This window comes from Acinonyx jubatus, chromosome B1 (assembly GCF_027475565.1).
Source record: "Acinonyx jubatus isolate Ajub_Pintada_27869175 chromosome B1, VMU_Ajub_asm_v1.0, whole genome shotgun sequence".
In the NCBI taxonomy this organism is placed as follows: domain Eukaryota; kingdom Metazoa; phylum Chordata; class Mammalia; order Carnivora; family Felidae; genus Acinonyx; species Acinonyx jubatus.
The window spans coordinates 34,578,423-34,600,936 of NC_069382.1; the positions used below are offsets into that span (position 1 = coordinate 34,578,423).

General features: G+C 36.7%; 1 protein-coding gene across 6 annotated transcripts in view; it reads right to left on the reverse strand.

The window, feature by feature from the left end:
• PPP3CC (protein phosphatase 3 catalytic subunit gamma) overlaps window positions 1-22,514 on the reverse strand; it is a 102,900-nt gene that overhangs the window by 52,543 nt on the left and 27,843 nt on the right. For 5 of the 6 annotated variants that reach the window (XM_027077429.2, XM_027077431.2, XM_027077432.2 and 2 more), the window contains exons 2-3: window positions 10,953-11,150; window positions 10,504-10,628 (exon numbers count right to left, since the gene is read on the reverse strand). In XM_027077429.2, the coding sequence (XP_026933230.1) occupies window positions 10,504-10,628; window positions 10,953-11,150 (323 nt within the window). Of the gene's footprint in view, window positions 1-10,503; window positions 10,629-10,952; window positions 11,151-15,698; window positions 15,769-22,514 lie in introns of all 6 variants that reach the window. The other variant, XM_053216428.1, reaches the window with a different exon arrangement.

The following is a 22,514-nucleotide window of genomic DNA, read 5'->3' on the forward strand; positions in this document are numbered from 1 at the left end:
TCTTTATTTGAGAGAGAGAGAGAGAGAGAATACGAGTTGGGGAGAGGGGCTGAGGGAGAGAGAGAAAATCCCAAGCAGGCTCCATGCTCAGCACAGAGCCCATAGCAGAGCTCGATCCCACGACCCTAGGATCTTGACCTGAGCCGAAATCAAGAGTCAGATGCTCAACCAAGTGAGCCACCCCCGTGCCCCTAAAAATAAATAAACATTTTTTTTAATCTTAAAAAAACAAAACAAAACCGTAGTACTGGCACATATAGAAATAAATATACCAGTGGAATAAAACAGTCCAGAAATTAATCCAAGTACATACAATATTGGTATATAATAAAAGTAGCATCCTAAATCACAGGGGGTAATGATGGACTTCTCAAAAAATGCCTCTGGGACAATTGGTGGCATTTCAAAAAAATTAGATCTATATTTCTTACATAATACATAATGAATGACAAATGGATAAGGGAGATAAATGTATCAAAAAACAAATATATCAAAATGAAGTCATACAAGTTCTAGAAGAAAAAGTGGTGAGAGTTCTTTATCCTTTAGTGTAGGGGAAAACTTTATCACTAATGACAAAAAACCAAATGCTTCTTGGCCTTTTGGCTAAGATAAAGTGTACTAATGACGAAAAACCAGAGGCAAAAAATGGATAAATTTGACTATCTACAAATAAAAATAATTTGCACAGTAAAAAAAAAAAATATGGCGAAAACTGATAAAACAACATATTAACTTTTGACCACTTCTAGAAGCATACCCTAAAGATACACTTCCAACAATAAGAAAATACATATGCACAAAGTTGCAGTGTTGCTTATAATAGCAAAATTTTAGAAACAAACTAAATAACTATACATAGGATGTAAGGCTGAGCAAACACAATAAAGTACCATGAAGCTGAAAGAAAGAAAGAAAGAAAGAAAGAAAGAAAGAAAGGGAGAAAAAAGAAAGAAAAGAAAGAGAGAGAGATCTCTATAAACAGATTTGGAGCAATTTCCAAAATATACTGTGAAGTGAAAAAAAGCAAAGTACAAAAAAGTATGCTACTGTTTCTGTAATAAAGAAAGGATATAAGAGATCCACATGTATTTACTCATTTGTGCAGAAGAAATACAGGAAGTATAAATCAGAAACTAGAGAGAGACATCAGTTACCTACAAAGGGCACAGAGGAAAGGGGTGGAAAGAAGGGAGCACTGAGAACACTTTAAGGGGGATGAGCAGGGTGCAACACTTCTCAAAGCATACCTTTTTGGATAGCTTTGATTTTCTACAACAACAGTAATGTTCTACATGTGCCTCTGCAAAACAGGTAATCAACCAGCATGTGAAAATAGAATGCAAACAAGTAATAAACCTAATTGTATTATAAATGAAAAACAAAGCAACAAAGGAGGATATGGGGAAAAAAGAACCCAAGTAACTTTGGAAAACAGCATTTTGACTGCATACTGCAAGGCAAAGACACAAAGAAATATACACAAATACTGTATCTCTAGTTAGTGAATCTGTTTTCAAAGCATGATTTGGCTGCTATATACCTACTTTGTGAGTATACTAGAATTGAACAGACAAGTGAATATATTATAAATCATGAGAGTAGGAAAGAGGTAAGGTTAGGCTGAATCTTGTGAATTTGGACTGAAATCAAAACTCACCTTTCTAAGGGTATATACAGATAGATAAAAAAACAGATAAAAATGTGGGTATATGTGCAGCTTAGTATGCTTATATGTATTTCCTAGCTCCTGATGAAAGGGACTAGAACCTCAAAATCACTATGTGTATTGATTTTGGGACTACAAATAAATTTTAGCAGGGAGGCATGTATGCAAAACGGAATCTGCAAATAATGAAGAGCAATCATATATACTAATAATGAAGTATACATATTGATAAGTTTTGGGGTGATGGGGGGTGGTCTGGAGCCAACAGCCAAGAAATTCTTGAGGACATCTTTGGTGCAAAAAGGTGATTTTATTAAAGCATGGGGACAGGACCCATGGGGCAGAAGAGCTGCACTGTGGTTGTGATGGGTTACTGATTATATGATTATATACCCTCAAGTTGGGAGGGGGTCGGGTATAGAGTAAGTACCTAAGGTATTGTGGAAGCAAGGTTTCCAGGACCTTGAGAGGCCAGCTGTTGCTAGGGAAATGCCATTTATTACCATTTAGTAAAACCGTAGTCATGAGACCTTTCAGATGTATGGGGGGTGGGCATTAAGCTTGGAGTATGATTGCCAGCATATATCTTGGGCCACTTGAGATAAAGGAAGTAGATTTACAGGATCCTGGAGGTTGAGATAAGGTTAAGCTAAGATTCTCTTTTGCCCCTAGCAAAAATGTCATCCTTAAGGCAGCTGGGATCCTAAAGGGAGGTCACTCTGCTGGTTTCAAGGACTTGTCAATGGGCTGCAGGCAGCATGGAATTTAATTTTTCATTTGCCTTTGCTTCCCACATTACCATGGCAAGCCCTTTAACCCCTTTCCTTTGTTCTTGGGTAGCCAGGAGTGTCCACAGAATATCACGCATACTCCACCTAAGGTAGGAGAGGGGGTGCTTTAGCCTGCATTTTGCCCTCAGCTTGCCACACACTCCCTCATTACATATCTCACAGTCTCAAAACACACGCAACAACTGAGAGGACTATGGTAAGAATCAGTAATAACTGTAGTTGGCTCTTCTGAAACACCCAAAAAGTAACTCCTAGTTCAAGCAGACAAAAGTAACGAACGTCACAGGGAACAATTCAACAGAGAATGCATTAAGTTTCAAGTATACACAAGACAGTCATAAAGGGGTGGTTGGCTGGCATAGCTGGTAAAGCATGTGACTCTTGATCTTGGGGTCATGAGTTCAAGCCCCATTTGGGTGCAGAGATACTTAAAAAAAAAAAAAAAAAGATAGTCACAAAAATCTACTAGGTATCTCATCACAAATAGAGTCCCCATAAATTCCAAAGAATGAATATGTCCAGGTTATGTTCTCTAATTAATTACACTAATAAAATCAATAACAAAATATTAACTTTATGAAAAAAATCTTGCATGACTAGAAACAAAAAACATACTACTTCATTGTGTTAAGGTTAAAGAGAATCTTAAAATATAAAATACTGAATGATAATAGAAACAATACGGGTCAAAATCTGAAGGACCCAAATAGAGCAGCACTTAAAGGGCAAATGTACACTGATAAGTACATTTATTTTTTAAAAATAGATATGGAAATATGCTGGTAAATGCTTAACCTATATCTTAAAGGTCATATAAGAAACTCTTAACAGTGATTGTAAGAGTGGAATGGCTAACATGTAAGGAGATGCTTAATTTCATCAGTAATTGGAAAAATACTACTTGAAACATAAAATACTATTTTATACCCATCATTTTTGTAAATATTAGAAAATGAGATAAAACCAAATTCTGGAAAGAGGGCTGTAAGGAAATATGAACTCTTAGCTGCTACAGGCAGGCGTATAGATTAGTACAGCTATTCTGAAGAGGAATCTGTGATGGTCAGTTCAAGTATGGAAGGTATATACCCTTTTCTCTGCCAATCCCACTGTTGTACATAAACCACAGAGAAACTAAAACATGGTACCATCAGTAGATTTATATTTTTATGAATATTCATAACAGTAATGTTCATAGAAAAAAGAAACTGGAGGCAACCTAGGTGTCCACCATTGAGAATAAAGAACTAAAATGTCATAGATGTATACTATGGAATACTCTACAGCAAGCAGAAAGCAATGACTGAGAGACAGCAACTTGGATAGATCTTAAAAACATCATGATAGATGAAAACTCAAATCAACAGAAGCAGGGCCATAGTGTGGTCACATTGATCTCAAGTGTAGTGCATTAGCATCACATGGGAACTTGTTAGAGACAGAGATTTTCAGACTCCAGGAATTCTGGGGTGGGGCCCAGCAATCTGTTTTTGAACAGGTGCTCGAGGAAATTATGATGTATGCTTGAGTTTGAGGACACTGAACACTACCATATTTATGTAAAATTAAAATACTTTTATCCACCAAAACCTTACATATTATAAAATTAGCATAATGTATTATATGTCTTCTGAGGCATATACCAAATATAACAGAAACATATATAATGGCAAGAGGGGGAAAATATTAATAGAGATCATAGATAAGAAAAAAATAAAACAGAGAGGGACTTTGCAATGACTAGTAATAAATGTGTCATGATCTGAACAGCTTGATGAATTTAACTGAGATTTTCCCACCTCCCCCAAAAAAGGTTTCAAAATTCTAAATCCAGATGCTTCCCAAAATGCTTAATTTAAATCACCAACATCTCTTGCCCATGCTTACAGGATTAGATTCCTAACTGGCCTCCCTGTACCCACTCTTAGGCTTCCAGTTTATCACAAAACAGCCAGAGTGACTGTTTCAAAACATATATGTGAATATGTCACTCCCACCTCAAAACAATCTCCAATGGCTTCCTTTCGCATTCAGGATAAAACCCAAACTCCTTACTATGGTTTCCAAGGCCTGATATCATCTAACCCTTGCCTATCCCTCTGACACATCGCCTACATCTTCCCCCCTACTCATTTTTCCATCTAGCCAAACTGGCCTTGTTACTATTCCTGGACTGCATTACGCGTGCTCCAGCCTCAGAGCTTTAATACTTGATGTGTCCTCTGATGGAATGTACTCACCCCTCCCCCACCTCCCATCAGGTAAGCAGGGCTCATTCCCTCAGGTCATTCAAGTCTCTCTTCAGATGTTACCTCCTCAGATAAGCCTTCCCTAATCTCCATCTAAATTAGCTATCCTTGCGGGCTCTTTTAGTCCTTACCCTGATTTGATTTTCCTAACACTAAACAAATACACAATGCTGCCCCTTTCACTAGAAAACACAGGAAAAGACTTGGCTTTGTTTGTTCACACCCATCCCCAAAATTTAACAGTGTTTCCCAACAGAGGTAATACTATGTGAAAAGCATGATCCTTTGTTGTTTAGGAGTTTCTGCATATTGCAGGATGTTTGTTTCCCTGGACCCAGCCCATTAAATGCCAGTAGGACCCGGACATCTCAGTGAATCAAGACAGTTGAGCATCCAATTCTTGATTTTGGCTCAGGTCAAGATCTCACGGTTCATGAAATCAACCCCCACGTTGGGCTCTGCACTTAGCATGGACCCTGCTTAAGATTCTCCCTCTGCCCCTCTCTCTTGCTTTCTCTCTCTCTCTCTCTCTCTCAAAAAAAAAAATCCCCTTTAGCCCTTTCTCTTATTGAAGAATCAGTTAAAAGAAACTAAAATTTAGCTTGCCCTACCTCAGAGTAAGTAGTTTATAATAGGTACAAATGAAGAAGGGATGTCAAAAAGCTCAGAAGTAAGTGAACCTTTACTATTTTGTTTTGTCAATGACATTTGGATCACTCCCTAAATGCCAAAAGTCCTTAGTATTTGTACCAATCAAAGTTTGCATTGCTTCAGGAAAGACATATGCTTGCTCTGGGCATGAAAAAAATCATCTTGCCTTGATTATTTCACATAGGCTCAAGGAAAACAATTATTAAGTATAGAAAGAAAATATAAATACAGTGAATAAAGTTCTGTGAAAACAATTAGGCAATATGTATCAAAAGTCTTTAAAATGTTCATAGTCTGGGGCACCTGGGTGGTTCAGTCCATTAAGTGTCTGACTCTCAGCTCTGGCTCAGGTCATGATCTCACTGTCATGGGATAGAGCCTCATGTCGGGCTCTGCCCTGACAGCGAGGAGCCTGCCTGGGATTCTCTCTCTCCTTTTCTCTCTATCCCTCCCCCACTTGCTTGTGCACTCACGTGCTCTCTTGCTCTCTCTCACAAAATAAATAAACTTTTAAAAAATAGAATGTTCATAGTCTTTCATCCACTTCTTTTACTTATAAGAATCTAACCTAAGTAAATACCAGAAATGTTATTAATTCAGAAAGGTGTAGCAATATGCAGAAGTAACTAGAAAACATCCACTTACAGTACGAGTGATAAATATCCAATTAACAATTGTTTAAGCCATAAAGACATTAAGTATCTCATGAAACAAGAAATCTGGAGGTAAGATGTCCAGATTTAGTGTACCAGCTTAATGCTGTCACCAAGAAACCATGTCCTCTTTCCCTCTATGATCTGTAATTCACAGGTCTGCTTTTCATCCTTAGCACCTCCTCATGATCACAAAATGGCTGCTATAGTGTACCCACCCACATTTGATATGATGTAGTTAAACAGGGGTTCAGAAACTTTCACCTTGCTAGTCTTTTCATCTGGAAACGAAGTGTTTCAAAGTGTGTGTCAGCACGCATGCACATGCAAGCACACACTCACACACCTAAAAAGCACCCAGCAGAGTTCCCTTTATATATTACTGGGCAAAACAGAATCCCATGTTTATCCCTAGACCAATCACTGGTGACAAGGAATGGGTTTATATGACTAGCTCAGACCAATCAATTCATTCCCTGGGGCTGGGTTAAGGGCTTCCCCATACTGAAATCAAAGGTTTTCTCTGAAACCCCAATCTCACTTATCTGAAAAAAATAGAATTTTGATAGTAAGGAAGAAGGAGAGAAAAGATAGGCAGCAAGCAGTATCAACAAACCAAACATCCAAAAATAAAGAATAGTGAAGTAAATTCTGGTATTTTTACCATTAACCACAGAGAAAAGTGTTTTCAATACAATGCTGAGTGGGGAAAAAAAGACTACAAAAGGAAATGTCCAAAATGATTTCAATTTTCTTTAAAAAAAAGGATAAATACAAATGTAAAAGAAGAAAAAGGACTGCAAGAAAATACAAGATGTTGGGGCACCTGGCTGCCTGAGTCAGTGGAGCATGCAACTCTTGGTCCAGCGGTTGTGAGTTACAGCCCCACATTGGGTGTAGAGATTACTTTTAAAAAATAATTTAAAATCTTAAAGAAAAAAAAAACTATGATATTAACAGTGATTATATGTGATTTATACAAGTTTTTGTTTTCTTAGAGTCTACATTTCCCAATTTTTCTACAAAAATGAACTATTTACAACAACAAAAATGTAATAAGGACTCCATTACCTTATTTTCATCCATTTGACAAAAACAACATACTCATGCTTATCAAGGACACTGATAAAAAAAAAAAAACTGTGATCAAGTATATACCTATATCATGCTGGACTAAGCTGTAGCCTACAGAAGTTTATAACCTTGGTAGTTTATAAGTAGGTGACTTCCAACTAACACTATATACACCCTGAATTTTAGTTTTAAAACTGGTATAAAATAGCATTGTCACTTTAATGTTTTGATCCATTTACCTCTTAAGCTATTCCAGAAAAATCCTTTAAGTTAGTCAAATGTCAAATAACAGGATAAAGCCAAATACAAACTATGATTTATTAACATTCATTCATTGAGCAAATATTGAGTGCCAACTATGTGTCAGGTACCATGCTAGTATGCTAGGTCTTAATATGAAGAATATTGCAGAAAATTAAACAAGCACTTTTATACTGTATTGAAAAATCTAGTTACAAGTGCATCTTTTCTAACAGACTGTCAGCTCCTATAGAAAGCATTAATCTTAAAAAACAAATAAAAATAGAAAGCATAAATCTTATTCATTATTTTATCCTCAGAGCCTGCCATAAAGTTGGCAATCAGAAAACATTTGTTGATGAATGAGGAAAAAATATGTAACAGAAAATATTCTGAATATAGTATGTGTGTACAAAAATCATTATGGAGTTTTTCAGTGTGTGCTTTATATTGAATGTATTAATACATTGAAACTATTTGTAAATATGTCAGTTAACAACAACCTGAAGATGATTTGCCATAATATCTTTTTAAGAAGTTGTTTCAGGGGCGCCTGGGTGGCGCAGTCGGTTAAGCGTCCGACTTCAGCCAGGTCACAATCTCCAGTCCGTGAGTTCGAGCCCCGCGTCAGGCTCTGGGCTGATGGCTCGGAGCCTGGAGCCTGTTTCCGATTCTGTGTCTCCCTCTCTCTCTGCCCCTCCCCCGTTCATTCTCTGTCTCTCTCTGTCCCAAAAAATAAATAAAAAACGTTGAAAAAAAATTAAAAAAAAAAAAGAAGTTGTTTCATTAAATATAATGACTAATTAAAAATTCAGTAAGTTCTGTATTCTTCTCTTCAGCCTCTAAAACTTCTTCATGCTGGGGCACCTGGTGACTCCATCGGTTAAGCATCCAACTTTGGCTCAGGTCCATGATCTCATGGTTTGTGAGTTCCAGCCCCGCTCTGGGTGAGCTTGAGCCCAGCTCTGGGCTCTGTACTCTCCCTCTCTCTCTGCAACTCGTGGAATTCTCTCTGCCCCTCGCTCACTGGCTCTCTCTTCTCTCAAAAATAGATAGATAGATAGATAGATAGATAGATAAAACCTCTTCATGCTAATCAATACCCAAAGAAGTAAACATTCAATGTGTCTTTCAAACATCCATATTTTTGATTGTCTCTTGAAACATGATGTGAATAGGAATTAGAAAGCTTTTCCTTTTTAGACTATGTTTGCTTCCCTTTTTATTTTATTTATTTATTGAACTACAGTTGACATACAATATTAGTTCTTGGTGTACAACATAGTGATTCAACAATCCTATATATTATGCAATGCTCACCACAATAAGGATAGTTATCACCGTCACCATATGACGTTATTACAGTATTTTGACTATATTCCCTGTGATGTACATTTCATCCATGACTTATTTATTTTATAACTGGAAGTCTGTACCTCTTAATCCCCTCTACCTATAACCTGACTTCCTACTCCCCTCTCCTCTGGCAACCACCAGTTTGTTCTTGGTGTTTATAAATAAGTCTGCTTCTGTTTTGTTTGTTCACTTGTTTTGTTTTATAGATTCCTTACCTGAGTGAAATCATAAGTATCTGTCTTTCTTGGACTTATTTCTCTTAGCATAATATCCTCTAGGTCCATCCATGTTGTTGCAAATGGCAACACTTCATTCTCTTTTATGTCTGAGTAATTTTCTATTATATTATATCCATTATATATATTTATTACATCTTATTTATTCATCTATCAATGGACAATTTTTTAATTAAAAACTTTTTTCATGTTTATTTTTGAGAGAGAGAGAGACAGAGCATGAGCAGGGGAGAGGCAGAGAGGGAGACACAGAATCCAAAGCAGGCTCCAGGCTGTTAGCACAGAGCCTGACTCAGGGCTCAAACTCATGAACCGTGAGGTCATGACCTGAGCTGAAGTCAGACAATTAACTGAGCAACCCAGGTGTCCCTATCAATGGACACTTAGGATACCTGGAATAGAGAAGCATTTCAATGATACAGTCTGCAGGTATCATCTCCACTCATCCCAGGTACCTACTTGGAGACCTTGGGAATTTACTGAGCAGCGGGGCAAGAAGATAATTTTCTTAGCTTCTACCATTAACCTTTGTCCTCACAGATGACACTAAATTAATTTGGGGCACTGGCACATAACTCTGAACTTCACTGATTCATGAATAGACACATCTATTTAACTAAAGAGTTTCTTCCAGCTTTAGAATAACCACTGCTTCTTTAAGCACTAGGTGAGATAGTTGACTTGGATTTAGGAGTGATGCTGCACAAATAAACCTTTAACCACTAGAAACACACTAAATACACTGAGACCGTCACACGATGAGGGAGAGGCAGGACTAAAGACTACAAGAACAGCAAGCGGACTCAATTTCTCATCTCATGCTTATTCTTGGGCACATTATAAATTCAATTATCTGTACTATTTCAAACGTTACTTGCCTTTTATTTGCAAAGCATGTACAGCTAAATCAATTGATATTAAATATGAATATGGTTCCACTGTACTCAAGTCTTTGCATGATGTTCTAAAATAGTTTTATTTTTTATACACAACAGCTTATACTTTAATTCCAATCATTTTTTTCTCTTCATTCAGTTTTCAAAATACATGAAAGTAAATTTTGAGTTTCCATTAACTTCATTAATTTTAATCACTTTTTATTCAATGAACATTTATTAGTGCTTACTATGCATAACAGTATCAAAAATTATTCCTACAGTAAACTAAGTGCCTGGTGGTTTAGCATCGGAAGTTAATCTAAGAGTAAATTACAGCCCACCAGCTTGTGGTTTTAGAATTAGTGTCTGCTAATCCAAACCCTGTTTAGGGTGAATAGCAATTTATGCCATTTATATACAGCCTGTGCACTATCTTCAAAGAGGAAAGGTTGGTAAACATTTGACTTACCTGCAAAGCTGGGTTTAATATAGCCCCTTCTATATGTCTACCACATATAGAAGCTACAAGAAGGAATAGAACTTTCTTACACCAGTGAAAACATTTTTCTAACACCTTAATTACTAAAAGTAACAAGGTTTATAAATTCTGCCAGTGTTCTCATTTTAATTTCTTCTACCGAAGAGTAGAAAGCAAAGTTCTAAAAAAAGGTAATGAAAGTTCCCACGTATCCAATTTAATTTTTACCTCTATACTGAAATAGCCTCTGTCCACATAGTCACCCAGAAAGAGGTAGCGTGTGTTAGTAGGTGATCCTCCAACTTCGAACAACTTCATCAAGTCAAAGAATTGTCCATGAATGTCACCACACACTAGGAAAAAAAGGGCATAAGGTGAGGTGAAAAATGATGTCTTAGAAGAGAAAGGACAGTACATCAATAAGATCACAGTTTAACTTTTAACTGAAATCACTTTAGCTTTTGACTGGGCTGTTCTATAATTGTAGTCAATCTATCAATACTGAATAGTCCTATAGGAAATATGAGATATTTTAAGTTGTATTTCTTCAATAAACAACAAACAATCCTAAGACTAACTCATAATTCCTAGAAAAATTATCACACATTTTAGTTGGTTATTTGTAATAATTTTTCAAATAAGCTCAAATCTAAGTGCCACCCAAATATTTCTCATACCTGTGATTGGAGAATCTAGTTCTATCATAGTCTTCTCTTGTCTCAGGATAGCAGCCCCATCATTGATTATCTTTAAGGCTACTTCCTCTTCCAGTCGCCCTTCCTTCACCAAATGGTTTCTTAAGACATCAATTTTAGGTTTCCCATTCTCAAATACTTCCTTCAAAGTAAGCCGTTGGGTTGGAGGAAAGGGGACAGCTAGAAAGAGAGGAAAAGTAATTCAAAATACTTAAATGCATAAAGAACTGTGAACCCATTTTTTTTTTTTAATGTAACAAATTAAACCTAATACATCACCATGATTTCAAATCCACAGCAACAGAACCATGTGGGGGAAAAAAATCTAAGATACTATATGTTACAGAAGATCAATTCTAATTTTTAAAAAGGCCACAAAGTCGAAGTCAGTGTGTGGATGTATGAATTATACTGTTTTACATATAAACGTCAAAGACTTGAAGCTGATTCAGAAAATAAACTAAAAAATAAAGAACTAGATGATATGAGTTATCTTTTACTTATAGAAAAAGTATTAAAACTGAAACTGTGGTTAAAGAAAATGAAAGGAAAGAAATTTCAACACTAAAGGGTATTTATTTTTCCAAAGAACTGGCCTAATGGAATTGTGTTTTAAAAATCTGACTTCAGCTCCTGATCGGGGCAATCATAGATGTATACTTTATTATTAAAAGGTAGCTGCTTAATGGGAATGCAAGCTGGTGCAGACATTCTGGAAAACAGTACGGAGGTTCCTCAAAAAAACTAAAAATAGAACTACCCTACAACCCAGCAATTGAACTACTACGCATTTATCCAAAGGATACAGGGTGCTGTTTCGAAGGGACACATGCACCCCCATGTTTATAGCAGCACCATCAACAATAGCCAAAGTATGGAAAGAGCCCAAATGTCCATCGATGGATGAATGGATAAAGAAGAAGTGATATATATACACAATGGAGTATTACTCGGCAATCAAAAAGAATGAAATCTTGCAATTTGCAACTACATGGATGGAACTGGAGGGTATTCTGCTAAGCAAAATTAGTCAGAGAAAGACAAATATCATATGACTTCACTCATGTGAGGAATTTAAGATACAAAACAGATGAACATAAGGGAAGGGAAGCAAAAATAATATAAAAACAGGGAGGGGGACAAAACAGAAGAGACTCATAAATATGGAGAACAAACTGAGGGTTACTGGAGGGATTGTGAAAGGGGGGATGGGCTAAATGGGTAAGGGGCACTAAGGAATCTATTCCTGAAATCACTGTTGTACTATATGCTAATTTGGATGTAAATTTTAAAAAATAAAATCAAAAATAAATAAATATTAAAAAAATTTTTAAAAAGGTAGTTGCTTAAAATATTACTGATAATAAGCAAACACTAACTGGATGGAGCTGTTTCTGAGAATTACTTGCTATAGTAACACAGCATAAACTTGAGAAGAATAGATAAAGAAGGTCTAGTTGTGTTTTCTAATCTGAAAATGCTAAAAACTAATTTCAGTTTATGCTGGGTATAAAGTTAATCTAATATCATGGTGAATTACCAACTTTAACAGAAAAAACCTTTGACATTTTAAACTTGACCATCATTTCATTTACCTAATCTACTGTATAATGTATTCTAATTCTCTATGATCTAATATCCACAAGCCTATAAACTATACATTTAAACAAGGGGTTCATTTTAATTTGTGGTTTATGCCTGATGGTTCCACTTCTACTTTTATGAAAGTGTCATTAAGAACCAAGTTAGGGGAAGCAAAAATAATATAAAAACAGGGAGGGGGACAAAATATAAGAGACTCTTAAATATAGAGAACAAACAGAGGGTTGCTGGATGGGTTGTGGGAGGCGGGATGGGCTAAATGGGTAAGGGGCATTAAGGAATCTACTCCTGAAATCATTATTGCACCATATGCTAACTTAGATGTAAATTGTAAAAAATAAATTAATTTTAGAAAGAAAAAAACATTAAAAAAAGAAGATACATGAACAGTCAATAAGTCAATAAAAGATCTTTAACATCCCTAATCATCAGGGAAATGCAGATTAAAACCACAATGAGATACCATTTCATACCAAGTAGAATGATTATAAGAAAAACACAAAAACAGAACAGAAAATAAAAAGTATTGGAAAGGATGTGAAGAAATTGGAAAAAAACAAAAACAAAAAAAAACCCAAGTTGGGGCACTTGGGTGGCTCAGTCAGTTAAAGCGTTCAACTTTGGCTCAGGTCATGATCTCACAGTTCCTGAGTCCAAGCCCACCTACACTGGGCTCTGTGCTGACAGGGCAGAGAGAGCCTACTTGAGATCTTCTTCTGTCTCCCCTCTCTCTCTGCCCCTCCCTCACATGCATATTCTCTCTCTCTCTCTCTCTCTCTCTCTCTCAAAAATGAACATTTAAAAAACCTAGAAAAAAGAAGAACCAAGTTGAGGGGTGCCTGGGTGGCTCAGTCAGTTAAGCAACTGACTCTTAATCTCAGCTCAGGTCATGATCTCACAGTTCATGAGTTTGAGCCCACATTGGGATCTGCGCTGATGGGGCAGAGCCTGCTTGGGATTCTGTCTCTCCCTCTCTCTGAGCCTTCCCTGTTTGTGCTTTCTCTCTTTCAAAATAAATAAATAAACCTAAAAAAAAAAAAAAAAGAACCAAGTTGAGGGCACCTGGCTGGCCGAGTCTGTGGCGTGTGTGGTTCTTGATCTCAGGGTTTTGAGTTGAAGCCCCATGCTGGGTGTAGAGGTTACTTAAAAATAAAATCTCTAGGGGTGCCTAGGTGGCTCAGTTGGTTAAGTGTCTGACTTTGGCTCAGGTCATGATCTCACAGCTCATGGGTTCAAGCCTGAAGCCTATTTAGGATTCTGTGTCTGCCTCTCTCTCTCAAAAATAAATATTAATCCATCCATTGATGAATGGATAAAGAAATTGTGGTTTATATACACAACGGAATACTACGTGGCAATGAGAAAGAATGAAATATGGTCTTTTGTAGCAACATGGGTGGAACTGGAGAGTGTTACGCTAAGTGAAATAAGTCATACAGAGAAAGACAGATACCAAGTGTTTTCACTCTTATGTGGATCCTGAGAAACTTAACAGAAGACCATGGGGGAGGGGAAGGAAAAAAAAAAGTTAGAGAGGGAGGGAGCCAAACCATAAGAGACTCTTAAAAAAACTGAGAACAAAATGAGGGTTGATGGGGGGTGGGAGGAAGGGGAGGGTGGGTGATGGGTACTGAGGAGGGCACCTGTTGGGATGAGCACTGGGTGTGGTATGGAAACCAATTTGACAATAAATTTCATATTAAAAAATCACAATCAATCAATCAATCAAATAAGTTCAAATTAAAAAAAATAAACATTAAGAAAAAAATGCTTAATAAAAATTAAAAAATAAAACCTCTCAAAAAAAAGAGAGAGAACTAAGTTGAGGGGTGCCTGGCTGGCTCAGTCACAGGAGCATGCAACTCTTGATTTTAGGGTTGTGAGTTTGAACCCCCCATTGAGATTACTTAAATAATAAAAAACTTAAAAAGAAAAAAAAAAACAAGTTGAAATCTACAGGCACTATAAAAATTTTAGACTTGAGGGGCGCCTGGGTGGCTCAGTCGGTTGAGCATCCAACTTCTGTTCAGGTCATGATCTCACGGTCTGTGAGTTCGAGCCCCGTGTCAGGCTCTGTGCTGACAGATGAGAGCCTGGAGCCTGCTTCGGATTCTGTGTCTCCCTCTCTCTCTGCCCCCTCCCCCGCTCATGCTCTGTCTCTGTCTGTCTCAAAAATAAATAAAAACATTTAAAAAAATTTTTTTTAATTTTTAGACTTGAAAATTCTATGGTAAGTTTCATCATGCTCCTAGCTACAACTTGACTAATTTAGGCAATTCAAAGCTTATTGAAAAAATGTAGCTATCCAAACAGCAAATATTACTTTGAAAGAGAGGACCACATATATCCGAGTTTAATCAGGACAGTCCTAGATTTCCACTGCTGTCCTAGCATAACTGTTAATAGCACCCCCTTTCACTCTCACAAGTATTCCAATTTGAAAGATAAATCAGTTTAATTTGTGTTAATTTGTATAAGATATTATGACGAATCTTTTATTTATTTATCTGGTGAGTCTTTAAGACAGAGTGAAAGGTAAGTCCTAAACAAACTTACTTAAATTTTTACTAAAATGTAATGGCAATATGGTTGTGTTTAACAACAAAAATCCTTTATAGTTTAGAGATTCTTACTGAAATATTTTCAGATGAAATTATATGCTATTTGGAATCTGCTTCACAACAGTGAGAGGACAGGGAATAAGCAGGGGTACAGATGAAAAAAAAAACTGGTAAGGAGTCAATAATAACTAGTGAGGCTGGATGATGTTTACTTGGAAGTTCATAATACTATTCACTCTACTGTTCCAATATGGTTGAAATACTTATCATAAAAAGGTGGAAAAGTTGCCCAAACTAAGAGTATATCTTTTTTTTTTTAAGTGTATTTATTTTCAGGGAGAGCAAAAGAGAATTCGTATATGCATGCAGGCATGAGCGGGAGAAGGGCAAAGAGAAAGGGAGAGACAGAATCCATAGTCAGCATAAGGCCCGACTCTGAGCTTGATCCCATGAGCCATGGGATCATGATCTGAGCCTAAATCAAGAGTCAGACACTTAACTGACTGAGCCATCCACGTGCCCCTAAGAGTGAAGTCTTAGAGAAACTTTCTTTAGAGAAACTTACATGAAGTTCAATCAAGAGATATACTTAATCGCTTGTTTGTGACGTCAGAGAACCCTCAGTCCTATGAAATCTTGATCCAGAAAAACAAATGGAAGATACCACATTTAATCATTCCCCTTTTCATACCTAGTTTACCTTTTTTGGTTTTCAAACTCTTACTCTCAATTTCTAGCTAGCCAATCTGCCCTTCCCCATTTTGAAATGAACCCCATAAGAAGCCAGCTTGTTTTTAATCCCCACTTTGTAAATAATTGAAATTGGTTAACAAACTAAAAATAAAATGAAATACAAAATCAAATATATTGGAATTGACAAAAAAGGTATTATATATAGAGGTAGTTCCAGAGACAAGAGATCCACAAAATATTACTTGACTTCTACCAGTAGTATTATACCTACTAATAAAAATAATTTTCCTCCATTACTGTTGCAATCAGGTAACAGTTTACAAAATAGGAAACCATTTTTCTTATGTATCATATAAGTTATGAAAGAGATAAGCAACCTAAAGAACTTCCGAGAAAAAAAGTTAGAAAGATATTTTTTCTTTCTTTCAAAGTCTCTAGTTGCAATTTACTTAAAACAAGTAAACAAGTCACCTAATTAAATGAAAGCAAAAGCAAGGTTGAAATGGATCAAGGGGATTATGCCCAGCTAAGAGAAATGGGACACAGCTGATCCAGGAACACTAAGAGGAATTAAGATTGGCTTGAGACAACATACATAACAGAAAGTTCCAGAAGAATCCTAAGTTTTTAGGTAAGGGCAGATAAATTCAATTTCCTTCAAATCAAAAGAAAAGAATCTTCAACTTTAAAGGAGTGGGTCCTATCCCCTCTCAAGTTACTCCTAGCTATGTTTAGAAGCCCTAAATTACAACTTCCTTCCTTTATTAGATAGTTGTATACACAATATAGTTGAGGTTGATTCATAGAAGAATGGGAACAGCCACCATCCTGAGAAGACTAAAAGGAATCTAGCTAAGTTTGGTCATGATAGGAAATAGCAGGAATTTTCCAATTAAATTTTAAAACCCTATTTTTAAGGGCTTCTGGCTGGCTCAGTCGGTTAAGCATCTGACTCTTGATCTCGGCTCAGGTCATGATCTCATGGTTCATGAGACTGAGCTGGGCTCCTAGTGACAGTGCAGAATCTGCTTGGGATTCTCCCTCTCCCTCTGCCCCTCCTCCACTCGTGCTCACTCTCTCTCTCTCAAAATAAATAAACTTAAAAATAAAATAAGTTCTCGAGTGAAATTTTAAAACTCTATTTTTATTTTTTTTTAATGTTTATTTATTTTTGAGAGAGAGAGAGACAGAGAGAGAGAGAGAGACAGAGTGCGAGTGGGGAGAGGGGCAGAGAGAGAGGGAGACACAGAATCCAAAGCAGGCTTCAGGCTCTGAGCTGTCAGCACAGAGCCTGACTCAGGTCTCGAACTTACAAACTGAAATCAGAAGCTTAACCAACTGAGCCACCCAGGCACCCCTGAAGTAAGCATTTTTAAATGAAAGAACCAAAATGTCACTAGTGTCAGCGCTCAAGTTACTTACTGCTTTACTGGTTATATCATATCCTAATTTGGGGGGGAGAGCAGTCCCTTCATCTTTAATATAGGTCTGTTATTTTATAAACTACAACCCTTACCAATGAGAAAGGAGACTTAACAGAGGGTTGAAGGGTCTCAAAACACCACTACACAGTTAAAAAAAAAATGTGAACCGAAACATCACTTATCCAGAAATGTAATAATTCATGGGTAATAAAACTACAGTATTTTTCTTTTTTTTGAAGAGTAGAGGAGGTACTTGTTATTCAAAGATGACTGGTACTAAGAAAGGCCACTTAAAGTGTATCCACATAAAATAAACATACACAGTAAACTGTGGGGGAAAACAATTTGGCATTTTATCTTTAAATACAAAGAATTATGAAAATGTTTCATTTCATAATACAATTTACAGCATGATCATAGAGTTGTTTTTACAAATACAACCAAGGATTTCATCATAAAACTTCTAAAAAATGATTAGCCTAAATTCTCCTTTGACTCTTAAATCCAACAGCCTATTTAATATCTGCTTGGAGGTTTAATAAGCATTTAAAATTTAACATGTCATGGAAACAACATAAAAGTGGACTGATGGATGAATGATAAAGAACTTGTGATACACACACACACACACACACACACACACACACACACACACCAGAATATTATTCAGCCATAAAATATGAGGAAGTCCTACTATTTGTGACAACATGTATGGACCTTGAAGGACTTTGCTAAATGAAATAAATCAGACAGAGAAAAGACAAATACTATATGATCTCACTTATATGTGGATTCAAATCAAAACAAAACTCACAGAAAAAAAGAACAGACTTGTGGTTGCCAGAGGTAGTGGTTGGGGCAAGGGAGGTGAAAATGGAGGACTATAATCAAAAGATATAAACTTCCTGTATAAGGTAAAAAAGTACTAGGGATATAATATACAACATGATAACCACAGCTAATACTGCTATATGACAGAACAGTTGTTGAGTAAATCCTAAGAGTTCTAATCACAAGGAGAAATTTTTTTCCTTTTTTTTCTTTTTATTGTATGTATATGAAAAGATGGGTGTTAGCCAAACTTACTGTGGTAATCATTTCAAAATACAGTGAAACCTTGGTTTATGAGCATAATTTGTTTCAAAAACATGCTTATAATCCAAAGCACTCATATATCAAAGCAAATTTCAAAAACCATTGGCCCAGTTGTGATCATGTGATATTGAGTGTCACATACTACTCATTATGCAAGACACTGCTACTTTATCAAGTTAAAATTTATTAGAAATGTTTACTCGCTTTGTAGAACACTCACAGAACAAGTTACTCAAAATCCAATGTTTTACTGTATATCTAAATCAAACCATCATGCTATATGCTTTAAACTTATACAGTGATGTATGCCAATTATTTTTCAATAAAACTAGAAAAAAAATAACATGTCTAAAATTAAACTTATAATTTCCCAGACTGCCTCTAATCTTTTCCATCTAAATATATGGAAACATCGTTAAACCCAGGTGCTTAGGCCAAAAACCTGTGGGATCTTCCCTTAATCCTGACTTCCCCAGTTCTCCCCAAATCCCAATTTATCAGCAAGACTAGCTCTTTTTTTTTTTTTTAAATGTTTATTTTTGGAAGAGCACAAGCAGGGGAGGGGCTGTGAGAGGGGGGACAGAGGATGGAAGTAGGCTCTGGAATGACAGCAGTGAGCCCAATGTGGGGCTTGAACTCTCAAACTGTTAAGATCATGACCTGGGCTGAAGTCAGACACAACCAACTGAGCCACCCAGGTGCCTCTCTTTTTTTTCCTTTTTTAAAGTAAGCTCTGTGCCCAACATGCAGTTTGAACTCATTACCCTGAGATCAAGAGTCACATGCCATGCCGGGATGGCTCATCAGTTAAGCACCCGACTTAGGCTCAGGTCATGATCTAGCGGTTTGTGGGTTCAAATCCCTCATGGGGCTCTGTGCTGACAGCTCGGAGCCTGGAGCCTGCTTCAGATTCTGTGTCTCCCTCTCTCTCTGCCCCTCCCATCTTGTTTGATCTCTCTCCCTCTCTCTCTCTCAAAAATAAATAAATGTTTAAAAAAATTTTTTAAAAAGTCACATGCCCTACCTGATCTCTACCAACTGAGCCAGCCAGGCACCCCTAGCTGATTCTACCTTTAAAATATACTTTAAATTCAGAAAGTCTCCAGCTAGCCCTCATTTATGTTGGGAGTACAGTGTAGGCAGGAGTTCCAAGCAGATGCAGTCACACTGAGTTTCTGTCTTTTGAAAGTGGGGGGAGGTTTTCCAAGGTGTATATTTTTTTGAGGCAGCAGTTTTAATTGCTTTGAATAAATATTCCCTAATAAAATAAACTCTGGATTCAATAATTTTTAACACATCCATCACTACTACCTTAGTCTAGCCATGACTGTGTCTTCCAGATTACTGCAACAGTTTTCTAACTGGTCTCTTTTTCCACTTCTCTATTCTTGGCCTTTTACAGCAACTGAAGCGACCTTTCTCCCCCAGCTTCGTTGACACAATTAACATATAACAATGTGTAAGTTTAAGATGTACAGCCTGTTGATTTGTGGTAAGAATGTTTAAGGGGCGCCTGGGTGGCTCAGTCTGTTAAGCGTCTGACTCTTGCTTTTGGCCCAGGTCATGATCTCGTGGTTTATGGGATCAAGCCCCACATCGGGCTCTCTGCTGACAGCTCAGAGCCTGCTTGGGATTCTCTCTCTCTCTCAAAAAAATAAACATAAAAAATAATTTTAAAAAATTCATGCAGTGGCATGTTTAAAAAATAAGAAGAGGGGCGGCACCTAGGTGGCTCAGCTGGTTAAGCATCCAACTTTGGCTTAGATCACAATCTCACAGTTCATGAGTTTGAGCCCTACTCGTGCTCTCTCTCTCGTTCTCTCTCAAAAATAAATAAACATTAAAAAAATCTTTTAATAATAATAAGAAAAAAATAAATGGCTGTCCTATATTTTCCAAGCTATTACCAAATGAGAATATTTATTCACTTATTACAGGGAAAACATTAAAGTAGATATATTCCTAAATGTTTCAAAATAATTTAGGGTGCTATATTAGAAGTTGCATAAACTAAATATTTTCTGATTAGCCAGTTGTTTAAAAAAATCAAGATTTTTTCCTTCTAAATAAACAGAAGGGATAAAAATGCAAAAATAAACTATCCATGTAAAGTATACATTTTTAAAATACTTGATTCAAAATAAAATGGCAAGTTCCCAGTTTAAAATGAAGCTATCATGGTACTAAAGACTTTCAAGTCTAGCTTTTATCTACTTTGAACCCTAGACTCAGAAGTCCAGGTTGATTTCAAGATTATGCAACTCTGAGATCAAACTTCTCCTCGTGTGCATAACAACTTCCATTTCAGTTCCTTCCCAGTCCCAGAAAGGTGTTTCTGGAATGATTTTTTTCATCCCATTGTTAAAACAGAAACTCTCTTGACATGGCTGATGACCACATCCAAATTACATTTTGGACACTCTGCAAGGAAAATTACATAACAAAATATCTGTCTTTCCCTCCCCTCTCTCCTCAAAAGCAGAAGCACAGTAAGTAATAAACTATTTTCACTGCCAAGTAACTCAAATAATGATTTTCCGTATTATTTAAAAACTCACATAGCAAGACGGGAGCCTGGGTGGCTCAGCTGGTTGAGCCTCTAGCTCTTGGTTTCGGCTCAGGTCATGATCACATGGCTGGTGTCTGCAATGAGTGTGGAGCCTGCTTGGGATTCTCTCTCTCCCTCTGTTTCTGCCCTCCCCCTGCTTGTTCTCTCTGTCATAAACAAACAAACAAACAAACAAACAAACAAACAAACACATAGCCAAGAGAGCCCAGTCTGGGGGCCCCTGGGTAGCTAAGTCAGTTGAGTATTGGACTCTTGATTTTGGCTCAGGTCACGATCCCAGGAATATGAGATCAAACCTGAGTTGGGCTCTGTGTAGAGCCTGCTTAAGATTCTCTCTCTCCCTCTGCCCCGGCTTGCAGGTGCTCACTCTCTCTCTTTCTAAAAGAAAAAAAAAAAAAAAAAAAGCAGCCCAGTCAGTGTTTCAGCAGAAAGACACTGCACTGAGAACTGGTATCAGTCAGTACCTTCAGCTGAGACATTCTGGCATGATAGTATAAGAAACCAGGAGAAGAGGTGAGAGGGGGCACATAGTGCTCTGTTTTACTAAGTCTGGAATGTTCTTTTGAGAAATTTTTTCAAAGCGTTTTTTTCTCCTAAACTGCTGCCCCCACAGGGATGCCAGAACCAGGGGAATCTTGTCCCAAGGAGCAAGAGGGAAGAGCCAATGGAAACACTGATGTCCCTGGCCCATTGATAATAATAATAAACAAGGTACAGTGAAAACTCAGCTGTCAGGGACCCTTAGGGAGTGAATCAATTTGAGCAATGGAGTTTTTTGTGTGTTCTTTTACTATTTCATTAAATACTGAATTATGAACCTATATCAATACAAATATATACAACAAATATATACAACTACAAGCATATATAAAATTTTAAAAATAAAAAGCACATTTATGAATCTAAAACAAACTTATACAGAATCAATGAAGTTGTTTTAATGGTTAGGACAAAAAAAAATGACTAGGCAGTAAATAATATGTCAAATGCCTCTTATTTAAAATCTACAAGTGTTCCAGTGTTAACTCTACTTAAAAATAAATCCATACAGGGGAGCCTGAGTGGCTCTGTTAAGTGTCTGACTCAATTCCAGCTCAGCTCATGATTTCATAGTGCATGAGAAATAAAAACATTTTTAAAAATTTAAAAAAAAAAATCCATACAATAGGATCTAATCTGTGACCAAGGAATGCATTAGAACAGGCACTAAGGAAATATACCCAAGTATTAGTGCTGGGTAACAAGATTCTAAATTATTTTATTTTTCTTATTACTTTCCTATTTTTAACTTTCTCCAATGACTGATTTTTATTTTTTTAATGTTTATTTATTTATTTTGAGAGAGAGAATACACACCCAGGGGAGGGGCAGAGAGGGAGAGGGAATCCCATGCAGAGCCTGACCTGGAACTTGATCCCATGAGCCATGAGATCATGACCTGAGCCAAAATCAAGAGCTGGATGCTTAACTGACTGAGCCACCCAGACGCCCCTGTATTACTTTTATAATCAGAAAAAAACATATACTTAGGAAGTCAGTATATATAATTATTTCATATATACATGATTATAATAATATTCTTTTAATTGAACAATAAAAA